This window comes from Narcine bancroftii, chromosome 1, assembly GCF_036971445.1.
Source record: "Narcine bancroftii isolate sNarBan1 chromosome 1, sNarBan1.hap1, whole genome shotgun sequence".
Classification (NCBI taxonomy): Eukaryota; Metazoa; Chordata; class Chondrichthyes; order Torpediniformes; family Narcinidae; genus Narcine; species Narcine bancroftii.
The window spans coordinates 487,855,729-487,870,454 of record NC_091469.1 but is presented as its reverse complement, the minus strand read 5'-3'; the positions used below and the strand labels follow the sequence as shown (position 1 = coordinate 487,870,454).

The 14,726-nt window shown below is 45.5% G+C and overlaps 1 protein-coding gene across 29 annotated transcripts in view; it reads right to left on the bottom strand.

Moving 5' to 3' along the window:
- Positions 1 to 14,726, bottom strand: part of LOC138751964 (trichohyalin-like) — a 122,671-nt gene that overhangs the window by 35,574 nt on the left and 72,371 nt on the right. For 23 of the 29 annotated variants that reach the window (XM_069915040.1, XM_069915038.1, XM_069915039.1 and 20 more), the window contains 4 exons: positions 13,130 to 13,162; positions 12,227 to 12,265; positions 6,731 to 6,766; positions 88 to 159 (listed from right to left, as the gene is read on the bottom strand). The exons of 4 other annotated variants lie outside the window; for them this stretch is intronic. In XM_069915040.1, coding sequence (XP_069771141.1) covers positions 88 to 159; positions 6,731 to 6,766; positions 12,227 to 12,265; positions 13,130 to 13,162 — 180 coding nt within the window. The remainder of the gene's footprint in view (positions 1 to 87; positions 160 to 6,730; positions 6,767 to 12,226; positions 12,266 to 13,129; positions 13,163 to 14,726) is intronic. 2 more of the 29 variants (XM_069915021.1, XM_069915036.1) reach the window with 1 other exon arrangement.

The window sequence follows — 14,726 nt, the reverse complement described above, 5'->3', positions numbered from 1 at the left end:
ATAGCCACACACGCACTCACAACGTACCTTCCTGAACTGGGCGTTCAAACCACCTCAAAACAGTTATCTTAATCCATTACGGTTTACCTTCAGGGCTTTTCCCTGCCACTGGTGGTAGAAGTTGACACGTTCCCCTTCGTTCTTTGTGCTTTGCCATCTCTGGTCATGGAGCAGGGAGGATGTATATTGAAAACAGGCATCAAAGCACCAGGAGGTTCAATCAATAACTGATCACCGGTACAGCTTAGAACCATAAAACATTACAGCACTAAACAGGCCCTTCTAGTCCGTGCTGAACTATTATTCTGCCTTGTCCCACTGCCCTTCCCCCAGTCCAAATCCCTCCATACCCCTCCCATCCATGTACCTGTCCAAATTCTTCTTAAATGTCAAAATTGAGCCCGCACTTCAGCTGGCAGCTTGTTCCACATCGCTCTGAACTTTTCCCTGTTCACCCTTAACCCGTGTCCTCTGGTTTGTATCCCACTGACCCTTGGGGGGATGGGGGGGAAGGAAAAGCCTGTCTACGTTTACTCTGTCTGTCCCGCTCATAATTTTTGCCCATCATCACCTCCATCAAATCTTGCCTCATTCTTCTACACTGCAGGGAATAGTTTTCTTCTCCCCCTCCCCCCCATATCTCAGTGAGGCGGTGCCTCAAGAAGGCAGCCAATGTGGCGGCGCAGTCAGTGTAGCGGTTAGCGCCACACCTTCACAGTGCCAACGATCGGGACCAGGGTTCGAATCCCGCGCTGTCTGTAAGGAGCTTGTGAGTTCTCCCCGAGTCTGCGTGGGTTTGCTCCAGTTTCCTCCCACTGTTCGAAACACACCGAGGTGGGGGGTGTAGGGTGTAAATTGGCCAGCACAGACTGGAATGGCCTGTTACCGTGCTGTAGAATTAATAAAACTTCATAAAGGGCCCCCATCACCCTGGTCATCATCTCTCCTCATCTCTCCCTTCGGGCAGAAGGAACAGAAGCCTGAGGCCCAGGACCTCGAGGTTCAAGAACAGTTTCTTTCCAATAGCGATTGGGCTCCTGAATCTCCCCAGGTCACACTGATCAGGGCCTGGCCCGACACCACAAAAGGACCATTTACATTGCTGCAAAGTTACCCTACTTTTAAACACCAGGATAACTGTGAATTTTTAGCCTTCTCTATATTTTGGCGCACAAGTTAGATAAATCAGGTCCCCATTTTCAGCCTCATTTTCGTGGTTTTATCATATATTGGCTGTGTAGGGCGATTCCCCCCCCCCCCCCCCATCCCCAAAATCCCCGTGGATTACAGATGTAGAAATACTGACCTCTGGCCACTTTCAGGAGATTAAAAACATTGGAGCATTGCAGCAGAATACTGGCCCCTCAGCCCACGATGTTGTGCCAATCTATATCAAAAAACTAAACCTTGCCGACCTCTTGGCCCCCGTTTCACATTCATTCCTGTGCCTAAGAGTTTTTTGAATGTCTCTATTGTACCAGCCTCCACCACTACCCCCAATAATGAATTCTAGGCACCCACCACTGTTTTTAATAAACAATTACCCCCGACATCTCCCCTAAATTTTCCTCCCCTCACCTTTGTGTTCCTTCCCTTCTCTGGTGTTTGCTGATCCTGGCCCTGGGAAGCAGGCGCTGACTGTCCACCCTCTCATAAATCGTGTCGGCCTCTATTAAGTCTCCTCTCATCCTTCTTCGCTCCAAAGAGCAAAGTCCCAGCTCTGCTAACCTTGCTTCATAAGACACATTCTCCTATCCAGGCAACATCCTGGTAAGTCTCCTCTGCATCCTCTCCAGAGTTTCCACATCCTTCCTGTAATGAGGCGACCAGAACTGAACACAATATTCTAAGTGTGGTCTCACGAGAGTTTTATAGAGCTGCAACATGACCTTGCGGATCTTGAACTCAACTAATGAAGGCCAACATAAGCCTTCTTAAGGCATTTGATGACTGTTTTCTCCTGTTTTTATTTCACCAAGTATCCCAATTTGTTTGCATATTGAGAGTCACATAGTGTGCAAGCAGGCCATTCAGCCCAACTTGCCAATGCCTACCAAAATGTCCCCCCCCCCCCACATTAGTCCACCTCTAAATTCATCTGATCCAGGTATCTGTCCAAATGTTTCTTAAATGTTGCATTTGTACCTGCCACAACCCCCTCCTCCATACACCCACCACGCTCTTCCCCCTCACCTTAAATCTATCTCCTCTGGTTACCGATTCCTCCGACTCTAGACAAAAGACTCCGTGTGTTTACCCGATTTATTCCCCTCATGATTTTGTGCCCCTCTGTGAGATCACCCCTCATCCTCCGGCGTTCCAAGGAATAAATCCCCAGTCTGCTCAACCTCTCCCTGTAGCTTAGGCCCCCGAATCCTGGAAACATCCCCGTAAATCTCCTCTGTACCCTTTCCATAGCGTCCACATCCTTCCTGTAATGAGGCAACCAGAACTAAACACAATATTCCAAGTGTGTTCTAACCAGTTTTATAGAGCTGCAACTGTCCCTCATGATTCTTGAACCATCCCCTGACTCATTATAAGGCCATTACACTGTAGACCAGTGGTTCTCAACTTTTTTCTTCCCACTCACATCCCACTTTAAGTATTCCTTATGCCATCGGTGCTCTGTGATTAGAAAAGGGATTACTTAAGGTGAATGTGAGTGGGAAGGGAAGGTTGAGAATCACTGCTCTAGACCCAATTATTACTGAAATATTTTGCTTGAGAAAAATTGTCCTTTAGAGTTCCGAAACCGTGCACATAACGAGCCAATTAGAGATGATTAAAACAGTGGTTTTCAATCTTTTTCTTTCCACCCACATCGCACCTTACAGAGCACCGATGGCATAGGGAATACTTAAAGTGGGATGTGAGTGGTAAGGAAAAAGTTGAGAACCACTGCTATATGCCTCCTCCAATCCTATCAACTTACACTGCGATCTTGAGGGATCTATGGATTTGGACCCCAAGGTCCCTCTGCTCTTCCACACTGTTATGTACTCTGCTTTCAAATGCACCCTTCCAAAATGCATCATCTCGCCCTTATCAGAATTGAACTGCATCTGCCACTTTTCTGCCCAACTCTGCATCCTGTCTACATCCTGTTGTATGGAAGAAATCCACTAGACCTAGATATCAAAGAGGAGATAGTCATCCCAACCTGCATGGACAAGGCACAGTGACTCAAATGCTCTCTTATTTGCTGCTTTACTTTAGTCAATCACTGAAATTTTATTGCTCTGATGTGAGAGAATAATTGAAGCGCACATTCCTTTGTTCACTTCCTCTTTACGGCCTTTGAAATAAGCATTGCTCACCTCCTCAAAGAGACGATTCTTGTCTTTCCTCAAGTTGTAGCCAGATTCCAGATTCTACCCTACACAACCCATTATGAATTTATGGGACTGACCCAAGAGATTACATTCCCTTTAGAGTCAGAAACAGGGCCAAGTCATCTATCCACGTTGTCCATCTGAGCTGGTCCCACTTTCTTTTGCTTGGCCCAGGTCCCTCTCACCCTTTCCCATTCATCTACCTACCTCGATAGTTTTTAAATACTCGGGTTCAAGTAAAGTTTGGAAACCCACGCAGACATGGGGAGAACATACAAAGTCCTTACAGGCAGCACCAGGTTGGGACTCAGGGCTCCACCGCTGTAATATTGTGGCGCTAGTCGCTACGCTGACAGAATCCTCTCCAGCAATTTCCATGCCACTGACACCACACTGACCCGGATGATCCTTACAACCTCCTTTTTTTTAAAAACGGCACCATTTTGCCGACCTCCAGTAATTCTCCTGTCCTCAGCAAAAATACCTGTCAAGGCTCCAGCAATTCCCCTTACCAATTCTCACCAATCCTCTCTCCAAATCCAGTGGACACCTTTTGTCTGGTGGCCTGTCCTCCTTCCCCTGGCCTTTCTTCCCTTCTCCCCAGCCTTTTAATTCGAGTGCCTGCCTGCCTTTTTGCTCGCATCTCGAATAAGGCCTCAGGCCCGAGACGTCGGTTATGTATCTTTACCTCCTGTAGATGCTGTGAGACCTGTTGAGTTCCTCCAGTATTTCTATGCTTCTACTCCCAATAATTTCTTTCCTACCTTCCCACAATGTTCTGGGATTAACCTAGCCGGGACACAGAGAATTATCCATCCTAATACCTTTTCACTACTGATGCAGACGTGCCCTAGGCTATTTTCAGTTACATCTCTCCCCTCCTGTATCTGATCCATGCCTCATCTGTGCCTCTATATCTATCGTTAACCTGGGTTGCTGCGCTTTACCATTCCTGCCCTTTCATGTTCATCCAAGACCTTCTTCACTGCATCCATTGGGCGGCTGTGCATTTACTCCCCAAAATTTGTGTCCAATCAACCATTGCTAACTCCTGTCCAATCCGGTTGTAACTATCCCCAATTTAGGATTCTAATTCGAGGACCAGTGTTATCCTTTCCTATAACAATCTTAAACCTAATGGAGTAGTCTCAAAATGTTCCCCTAACAATCTCTCAGTTCCCTGTCCAGCTTCACACTCCATTACACGGTCCAATTGGGTCTCATAAGACATAAGAGTGACACGGTTGGCGTAGTGGTCAGCGCCACACCTTTACAGCCTAACGATCGGAACCAACGTTCAAACCCGCAGTATCTGAAAGGAGTTGCTATGTTCTCCCCGTGTCTACATGGGTTTTCCCCGGGAGGGGCTCGGGTTTCCTCCCAATGTTCGAAATGTACCAGGGGGTGTAGGTTAATGGGATATAAATTGGGCTGAAATGGCCTGTTAACATGCTGTATGTCTACATTTTTTTAATTTAAAAAGGAGCAGAAAGACATATTTTTGCTTCATCACAGTACTTCCCATTACCAATAAATAGAAATTCTGGCAGCGCCCGAAGGAGTAAGAATCTCTGGGTTGTACGTGATGTCATGTATGTTCTCTGCCAGTTCAAACTCCAGTTTGTTAAAATCCTAGTTTTGTCTCAGTGTGTAATTTCTCTCCAACTTCACTCAAACATTTAAATTTTAACATTTTTCCCACAAAATTTTCCGTGATCCAAACTAATCCTTTCTGCAATCAATTATGTTCCCAATAATAAAACACAAGAGCCTACAGACACTGTGGTTGAAGTAAAAACACAATGCTGGAAAAGCTCAGCAAGTCAAACAGTGCCCTTTATGTAGCAAAGATAAGGATACTGTGACAGAGTATATAGAAATGTTTTGGGGAGATAAATTGGGAAAAGTTTGTTAGGGTAGGTCACATGTAAACACTTCAAAACAGATCTTATTTGAAATACTGGAGGCATAGTGGCTTCTCACACCTTTTTGCAAGAGCTTTGAAGAGTGCTCAAGAGATGTTACTAATGGATTATTATTTATCAAGGCAACAGAAGAAAGAGAAGGCTGGAGCTATTATAGTCTGCAGGAGACTTGCGGTTGTAAGAGGGTCATGTGGTTTTGCAAGCAGAGAGAGTTATATGGCGAGCTCTCCACTGGCCACCGTGACAGAGGTGCACCAAAGAAAAGGTACAAGGACTGCCTAAAGAAATCTCTTGGTGCCTGCCACATTGACCACCGCCAGTGGGCTGATAACGCCTCAAACCGTGCATCTTGGCGCCTCACAGTTTGGCGGGCAGCAACCTCCTTTGAAGAAGACCGCAGAGCCCACCTCACTGACAAAAGGCAAAGGAGGAAAAACCCAACACCCAACCCCAACCAACCAATTTTCCCCTGCAACCGCTGCAATCGTGTCTGCCTGTCCCGCATCGGACTTGTCAGCCACAAACGAGCCTGCAGCTGACGTGGACTTTTTACCCCCTCCATAAATCTTCGTCCGCGAAGCCAAGCCAAAGAAGAAGAAGAAGAGTCAAACAGGCTTTCTCTCAGTCTTGGAGGGAGAGAGAGAGAAACAGAGCCAGCAAGAGCAGCTGGAACTGAAACAGGAAAAGCTGGCAAGAAGCCCCAGTGTGGAAGATGGCCTAGTCACAGCCCTTGTGGTTCATGCAAGAGGAGAGGACTGGCTGTCTAATGTTTCACTTGAAATAAAAGCAACAAAATGGAACTCTGTGGTGACCTGAAAGAAGAGGTTATCATCTGGAGAACCCTGAGGGGGCAGGTTTCGTCAGCAAGACACTGGGGTCACTGATGGAAGTAAATCAGTTGTGGATGTCTCAGAACAAAAAATCTCCCTCTGAAAACCGACAAGAACTTTCCTGAGCGGTAACCATTTACCTTTCAAGCACCAAAGCCTGGTGAACTTTATAAGTATTAAATTCTGTGCACAGAATAAGAATTTTCTGCAACCAGTGAACTTGGAGGAATGAGAAGTGAGATTGGACTGTGAACTTTTCTGAACTTACACACACATTACATACACATGCGCTAAGAATGAGAAGGGGGTTATGTTAGGTGAGTTATATCAATATGATAAGTTAAAGTTTGATCCTGTTTTCATATTTAGAGATAATTAAAAGCAACTTTTGTTTAAGTAACCATTTGTCATGGTGAATATCTACAGCTGCTGGGTTTATGGGTCCTCTGGGCTCATAACACTACACAACCATCATTTCGGGCATTAGTCCTTTATCGAGGTCCTTTATCAAGCCCAAAATGTTGGATATGTATCTTTATCTTTGCTACACACTGTTAGACCTGCTGAGTTTCTCCAGCTTTGTGTTTTTACATTCCCAAGAATAAATGGTTTTTAAATAATCTCTCAATGCAAAACTTACCTGCTTTCAGTAAACTTTCTTCCCTCAACAACCTCTCTGTGAATAGATAACAAAGGCAGAGTTCAAACCTTCCACGGCAAAGATACAACCAACTTCACACATGTATACAAGGACACAAGAGCTAAGAACAGGAGACAGCCACTCGGCCCATCCAGCTTGTTCTGCCATCCATTAAGAGCACAGCTAACCTCATTTGAAGTATCGTGAGCAGTTCTGGGCTCCTCATTTAAGAAAGGATCTGCTGATATTGGAGAGGGTTCAAAGGATGATTCTGGGAATGAAAGGGTTATCATATGAGGAGCGTTTGACAGCTCTTGGCCTGTACACAGTGGAGTTTGGGAGAATGAGGAGGGGGGGTCTCTTTGAATCATTTCAAATGTTGAAAGATATAGACAGAGTAGATAAAGAAAGGATGTTTCCCAGGGTGGGAGAGTTTGGGACAAGAGGGCACAACTTCAGGATTGTAGGTTGTCCACTTAGAACAGAGATGAGAAAGGATTTCTTCAGCCAGAGAGTGGTCAATCTGTGGAATTTGTTGCCATAGGAAGTTGAGGAGGCCGGGTCTTTGGGTATATTGAAGGGAGAGATTGATCGGTTCTTGATTAGCCAGGGCATTAAATGTTCTGGGGAGAAGGCCGGGCAGAGGGGCTGAGTGGGGAAAGTGGATCAGCCCATGATTGAATGGCAGGGCAGACTCGATGGGCTGAATGGCCTCTTTCTGCTCCCATGTCTTTTGGCCTTTGTGCTGTGGCCTTGGACTCAGCTCCACATACAAGTCCATTCCCCATATCCCTTAATTCCCCTACTATGCAAAAATCTATCTGAGTCTTGAGTGCCTTTAACCCTTTGCACTCCATGCCCCCGTTTTCAGGGATTGGTTTTATACCAAAACACCAGTTGGTTCGTACTGGTGTTCGTCCTGTAGTTTACCCACGGACCCAATCTGGAGTATTTATTACCAAAGGTTAAAAATGGCTGGAGTCCAAAGAGTTAATGACGCAGCCTCTACTGCTTCCATGGGCAGAGAATTCCACAGATTCACCACTCCCTCGATTGAAGGCCCTCTCATCTCTGTCTTCAATCCAAATAGCGCAATTGTCAATAAACTTAAAGCAGGTTCGTTGAAATAATTCAAATTGACAATTCAAATAATTCAAATTTTACCTGGAAACACTCAACAGGGAACCCAGCCTCCTTAGGAAGTAAAAGGCAGTCTCTTTTAAGATGTAAACAGGCACATGGATGTTATGGGTGTGAGGGAGGGAAGGTTTATCAGTGGTTCTCAACCTTTCTCTTCCCACTCACATCCCACTCACAGTAATCCCCGTGCCATCAGTGCTCTGTGATTAGTAAGGTGGGATGTGAGTGGGAAGGTTGAGAATCACTGCTCTAAACCCAAATGTTACTGAACTATTTTGCTTGAGAAAAATTGTCATTGGCCCATTTCCTTTGGAGTTCTGAAACCGTGCACATAACGAGTCAATGAGGAACGATTCAAACAGTGCTTTTCAACCTTTTTCTTTCCACCCACATCCCACCTTAAGCAATCCCTTACTGATCACAGAGCACCGATGGCACAAGGATTACTTAAAGTGGGGTGTGAGTGGGAAGAAAAAGGTTGAGAACCACTGGATATGGTTGAGTAGGCTTATATAAGTCAGCACAACATTGTGGGCTGAAGAGCCTGTACTGCAATGCTCCACTTTCTTTGTTCAGGGTGAAAATCAGGCAGACGGCTGAATTATATGGTGGGGAGAGGAGGGAAGGGAAAGGGGGAGGAGCAGAGGCTAACAGGTAAGAGGGTACAGGTAGGAGGGTAGAAGGGGAGGCTGAGAAGTGATGGGGGCAGAGGGTATCTCTAATTGGACATGGGAGGAAAGGCTGTGCGGGATCTGGAGGAGAGGAGACAGAGGGATGAGTGAAAGAGAGAGACCGAGGAAGGGGGTTAACGGGAATTGGAGGTCAATATTGATGCCACCTCGTCAGAGACTGCCAAGTTGTGTTGTTCCTCCTTTTTGTGGGTGGCCACAACTTGGCAGTGCATGAGGCCACGGACAGACACGTTGGTGTGGTGATGGAGTATGGAACTGAAGATTACACGTGACAAGCTTGAGAAGCACACTATTGTGGTTGGAGTCTTGTACAGGAGTCTGGGAGATTCTATTTATTTTGCTTGATGGTTATGTTACTGGACAAACTTTCAAAATTAGAACCACTGACCAAAGACACAATTTTAGGAATTTGATTTCAAAGATTGGATGGAAGAAAGCATTGTCCATCGTGGAGATGATTGGATCGTTAGCGGCCGTCACACAGGAGATTGCAGACGCTGGAGTCTGAATCCAAGCACAATCTGCTGGAGGAACTCAGCGTCCATGGGAAAGTCATTAAGTACAGCGACTCTGACAATGGTTTTCCAAATGTCTTTAGAGACGGGTATAATGGCAGAGAATCGGCGTATTCCACATGTGGTTCCTTTGTTTATAAAGAGTTCGAGGAGCAAGCCTAGCTATTATTGGCCTGTAAGTTTGACTTCTGTGGTAGGTAAGTTAATGGAAAGGATTCTTAGAAATAGTATATATAAGTATATGGAGGGATAGGGTCTGATCAGGAACATTCAACATGGGATTGTGTGTGGAAGATTATGTTTGACCAATCTTGTTGAATATTTTGAAGAGGTGATTAGGAATATTGATGAGGGTAGAGCAGTGGATGCTGCCTACATGAACTTGAGAAAAGCATTTGATAAGGTTCCTTATGGAAGGTTAGCTTGGAAGGTTCTGGTGCAAGGTATTAACTTTGAGATAGTCAAACAGATTCAACAGTGGCTGGAAGGGAGATGCCAGAGAGTCGGAGTGGATAACTGTTTGTCAGGCTGGAGGCCGGTGACTAGTGGTGTGCCTTAGGGATCTGTATTGGATTCAATGCTGTTTGTCATATACATTAATGATCTGGATGATAAATTGGATTAGTAAATATGTGGATGATACTAAAATAGGTGGAATTGTGGATAATGAAGAGGGGTTTCAAAGATTACAGAGGCATTTGGACACTTAGAAGAGTGGGCTGAAAGATGGCAGATGGAGTTTAATGCTGAGAAGTGTGAAGTGCTTCATATTGGTAGGAATAATCAAAACAGGACATACGTAGTAAATGGGAGGGCATTGAGGAATGTAGAGGAGCAGAAAGATCTAGAAATAATGGTTCATCATTCCCTGAAGGTGGAATCTCATGTGGTTAGGGTGGTGAAGAAGGCTTTGAGTATGCTGGCCCTTATAAATCAAAGCATAGAATATAGGAGTTGGAAGGTGATGTTGAGACTGTTCAAGGCATTGGTGAGACCAAATTTAGAATACTGTGTGCAGTTCTGGTCACTGAATTATAGGAAGGATATCAACAAGGTAGAGGAAGTGCAGAGAAGATTTATGAAAATGTTGCCTGGGTTTCAGAATCTAGATTACAAAGAAAGATTGAGTAGATTAGGTCATTATTCTTTGGAGCAAAGGAGGTTGAGGGGGATTTGATAGAGGTATTTAAGATTATGAGGGGGATAGATGGAGTTGATAGGCTTTTTCCATTGAGAGTAGGAGAGATTGAAACAAGTGGTCATGAGTTAAGAGTTAAGGGGCAAAAGTTTAGAAGTAACATGAGGGGGAACTTCTTCACTCAGAGAGTGGTGGCTGTGTGGAATGAGCTTCCGGGAGAAGTAGTGGCGCCAGGGTCCATTTTGTCATTTAAGGAAATATTGGATAGGAATATGGATGGTGCTGTAATTGTTATATGTTAGATATGGTTATAGGATTGGAGGGTGGTAAATGAGCCTCTGCAGGGGACAGAGGTATCGGTGCCACAAGATTTGCACCAGAAGGTTCAGGAACCTTCTCCACCGTCAGATTCCTCAATGACAAATTCAATCAGGGGCTCATTTAAGGACTTTTTTTTCATTTGTTTGTTCTCCTTTCCGTATTGTTGTTTCCATTTGTTTTGTGTTTCCGTGTGCACTCTATGCACAGTTCATGTAATTGGTAATTCTGCTGCGCCATAGGAAAAAGGATCTCAGGGTTGTCTGCGATGTCGTGTATGCACTCAGACAATAAATGTGAAAAGGCTGGGAACTACAGGCCAGTGAGCCCAACATCTGTGGTTGTACGTTACTGAGGGAGAAGATATTCATTCACTTGGATGGAGAAGGGCTGATAGTTCGCACGGTTCTGTAACTGGGAGGTCGTCTCACAAATCTGACCGAGGGTTTGGAAAATGTGCCCAAGATGATTGACGAGGGCAGAAATGTAAATGTATATATGGATTTCTGCAAGGCATTCACAGAATATCCATCTATCACATGCACTGTATTTTATTTCGAGCACAGTAGAAGCAGTTTGCAGCCCAATTTCTTTCCCCAAATAAACCTACATTTTGAAGGGTGGGAGGAAACCAGAGCACCCGGAGGAAACCCATGCAAGCACGGGGAGAACGTACAATCTCCTTATGGACAGTGCTGCGTTCCAACCCGAGTCACTGGGGCTGTAACAGCGTCACATTAACCGCTTCGCTAACTGTACCGCACGGTAGGCTGCTCTGGAAGGTTAGACCTCGTGGGATCCGAGGAGAGACAGCAGACTGGATAGAAAATTGGCTTCGTGGTAGTGGTGGACAGTTGGAGGCCTGCGACTAGTGATGTGTCATGGGGTTCGGTGTCATCTAAATCAACAAATTAGTTGAAAACAGGCATGGCATGGATTAGCAAGGGTGCAGATGACAATGAAGTGCCTTGTTGAGAGTGAAGAGTGTTGCCAACGATGGCAGCAGGATCTTGATCAGGGGAACGGGGGAGGAATGGTTGGCGTAGCAGTTAGCGCAACGCCTTTACCGCACCAGCGATTGGGACCAGGGTTCGAATCCTGCACTGTCTATTGGGAGTTTGTGCGTTCTCCCTGTGTCTTCGTGGGTTTTCCCTGGGGGCTTCAGTTTCCTCCCACCGTTCGAATGGTAGGGATTTGGGGGGGTGTTGTGGTGTGGAGCTGAGGGATCTGGGGGAGTGTTGTAGAGCAGAGGGATCTGGGGGAGTGTCGTAGAGCAGAGTGATCTGGGGGAGTGTGGTAGAGCAGGGGGACCTTGGGGAGTGTTGTGGAGCAGAGGGTCCTAGGGGAGTGTGGTGGAGCAGAGTGATCTGGGGGAGTGTTGTAGAGCCGAGGGATCAGTGTTGTTGAGCAGAGGGATCTTGTAGAGCAGAGGAATCTGGTGGAGTGTTGTGGAGCAGAGGGACCTGGGGGAGTGTGGGTGTTTAGAACGGGCTGCCGGAAAAAGTAGATGAGGCAGGTACCATTGCAGTGTTTATGAACCATTTGGATGAACACATGGATAGGATGGGTTCAGAAGGACTTCTTGTTGTATGTGGGCAGGACTGACCTGTTTCCACACGGTCTGACTCTATGACTGCAATAGTCAGCATCTCTTGATCCCCACTCAATGTTTTTACCTCCTGCTGAAACTTACCCTTCTCTTCTTCTGAGAATTCACCATTCTTCAATCTCTCTGTTGGCCGAAAATAACAGTTTTCAGTTTCTTTATTCCTAGTATACGAGGTTTGAATTTGACATTTGGTGTTGCAACAGTTATGGAGACCAAGTGTGAGGTGTTGCAGTTTGGAAGGACAAACCAAGAAAGAACGTACATGGTAAATGTCGGGCACTGAGGAGTGGGGTAGAATAGAAGGATCGAGGAATACAGATACATAATTCCCTGCAAGTGGTGTCACAGGTGGACAGGGTTGTAAACAGAGCTTTTGGCATCTTGGCCTTCATAAATCAAAGTATCAGGAGTTGGGATGTTATGATAAAGTTGTCTACGACATTGGTGAGGACAAATTTGGAGAAATGTGTGCAGTTTTAGTCACCAAACTACAGGAAAGATTTCAATAAGATAGAAAGAGGGCAGAGAAGATTTACTTGGATTTTTCTGGGGTTGGAAGAACTGACTTACATGGAAAGGTTAGGACTTTATTCTCTGGAACGCTGAAGAATGAGGAGAGATCTGATAGAGGTATTTAAAATGATGAGGGGGATTGACAGAGTAAATGTCAATAGGCTTTTTCCACTGAGGGTGGGCGAGATACAGACTAGAGGACATGGTTAAGGGTGAAAGGGGAAGAGTTTAGAGAGAACTTCTTCACACAGAGTGGAGGGAGTGTGGAACGAGCTGCCAGCTGAAGTGGTGAATAACATTTAAACATTTAAGAAAAATTTGGACAGGTACATGGATGCGAGGGGAATGGCCTGGGTACAGAATCATAGTTTGGCACAGACCGGAAGGCCTGTTTCTGTGGTGAGGTGTCCTCCTGCTTCGATAAAATCCCAGCCCCTTAAAATGAATCCCATTCCAGGTTGTGAGAAAACTTACCAAGTTGCTCTTGGAGTTCCCGCAGAGCTTGTTCTGTCAACGGAAAACACAAGGTCTCAGTACAAACTCATGCAGAGATAGCCCCAAAACTCGGCAGTGGTCGAGAATGCTGTTCAGACATAAGCTGAACACAAAACATAATTACTCTGCGGGACAAACATTCGGCAGATGGAAGCAGACTTTTCTAGCTCGTTTATACTAGCCTAGCGGTCAGCCTTAAACCTTCATAGAATATCCATGAAAAGTTATCCAGGTTCAAGTTCAAGTTTATTGTCTCATATACCGAGGTGCAGTGATAAAGTTTGTTTTGTGAGCAGCCCCAGCTCGATATCCCAGGCATAGTACAGCAAGTAAAAATCACAGTACAGAAGCTCAGACTTACAGAGGCAGAGCAAAGGCATTTTACTGGTGTGGCATTCATTCAAGAGCCTGATAACAGCAGGAGAGAAACTGCTCTTGAATCTAGTGGTGCATGATCTCACACCTGTGACTCTTCTTCCTGACAGGAGGAGGTTGAAGAGTATGGCTAGGCTGGGAAGGGTTTTTTAATATGTTGGCTGCTTTTCCAATGCAATGGAAGGTGTCAACGGAGGGACGGTGTGTGTGTGTGATCAAGGGACGGGGAGAGGATGTGCGATGAAGTCGTGGAGATGGGGTGTGAGTGCGATGGAGGGGAGGGGGTGAGACAGTGGCGACATGATGTGAGGAGTGGGGATCTTGCAGACTCATTTGACCCACTGTGACCCATGAGCCCAGTCTGCCTGTTGAACTGCAGGCTCAGGATCAGAATCAGGGGCATCTCCCCACAGACCCTCCCTCCGAGGATCAGAATCAGGGGCCAGCCACCCCTCGGATCAGAATCAGGAGGTATTACCCCTCGGACCCCACCAAGAATAGGAAGAGCCACTGATAAGATCCCCAGTTTCCTCTCTCTATTGATGACATTTACAACAGCACTGTTCACCCAGGGCCTGAGGATTCCCACCCATCCATCTTTTACCTATCTACCAACCACCTACCATATATGGGGAATATTTAAAGTGGTATGTGAGTGGAAAGAAAAAAGGTTGAGAACCACTGATCTAGATCATTAATGTATACGACAAACAACAATGGACCCAGTACCGATCCCTGAAACACCCCACTAGTCACCGGTCTCCAATTTGACAAACAGTTTTCCACCATCTACTCTCTGGCACAAGATGATGCCCCAGTGGGTTTTACCAGCTGTTCTCAAGCATTGTCAGATGAGAGTGAAACTTACGACCCTGTCGCTTTCGCCTCCCCACCATCCAGCAATTAATTTTAGTTCAATGCTTCAAACTGTGTGCGTTCAGCTGTGTAGGTCAATGGGTTTTTTTTTCCATTGTGGAATAAAAGTATTCAAAATTTAATTGTAAAATATGGTAGGTGCAGTATTCTTTATCAACATGATTGTTTTTTGAACTTACGATGGGTTTCCCGGAACGTAACCCATTGTAAGTTGAGAAACACCTGTGTTTAAAAGGTTTAAAGAAAAATGGGAAACCATTGATAATGATAATGAAATCAGCTGGTTGAAACCCTTGTGTGTGGTTCACGTAAGTTCAGGTTTCAT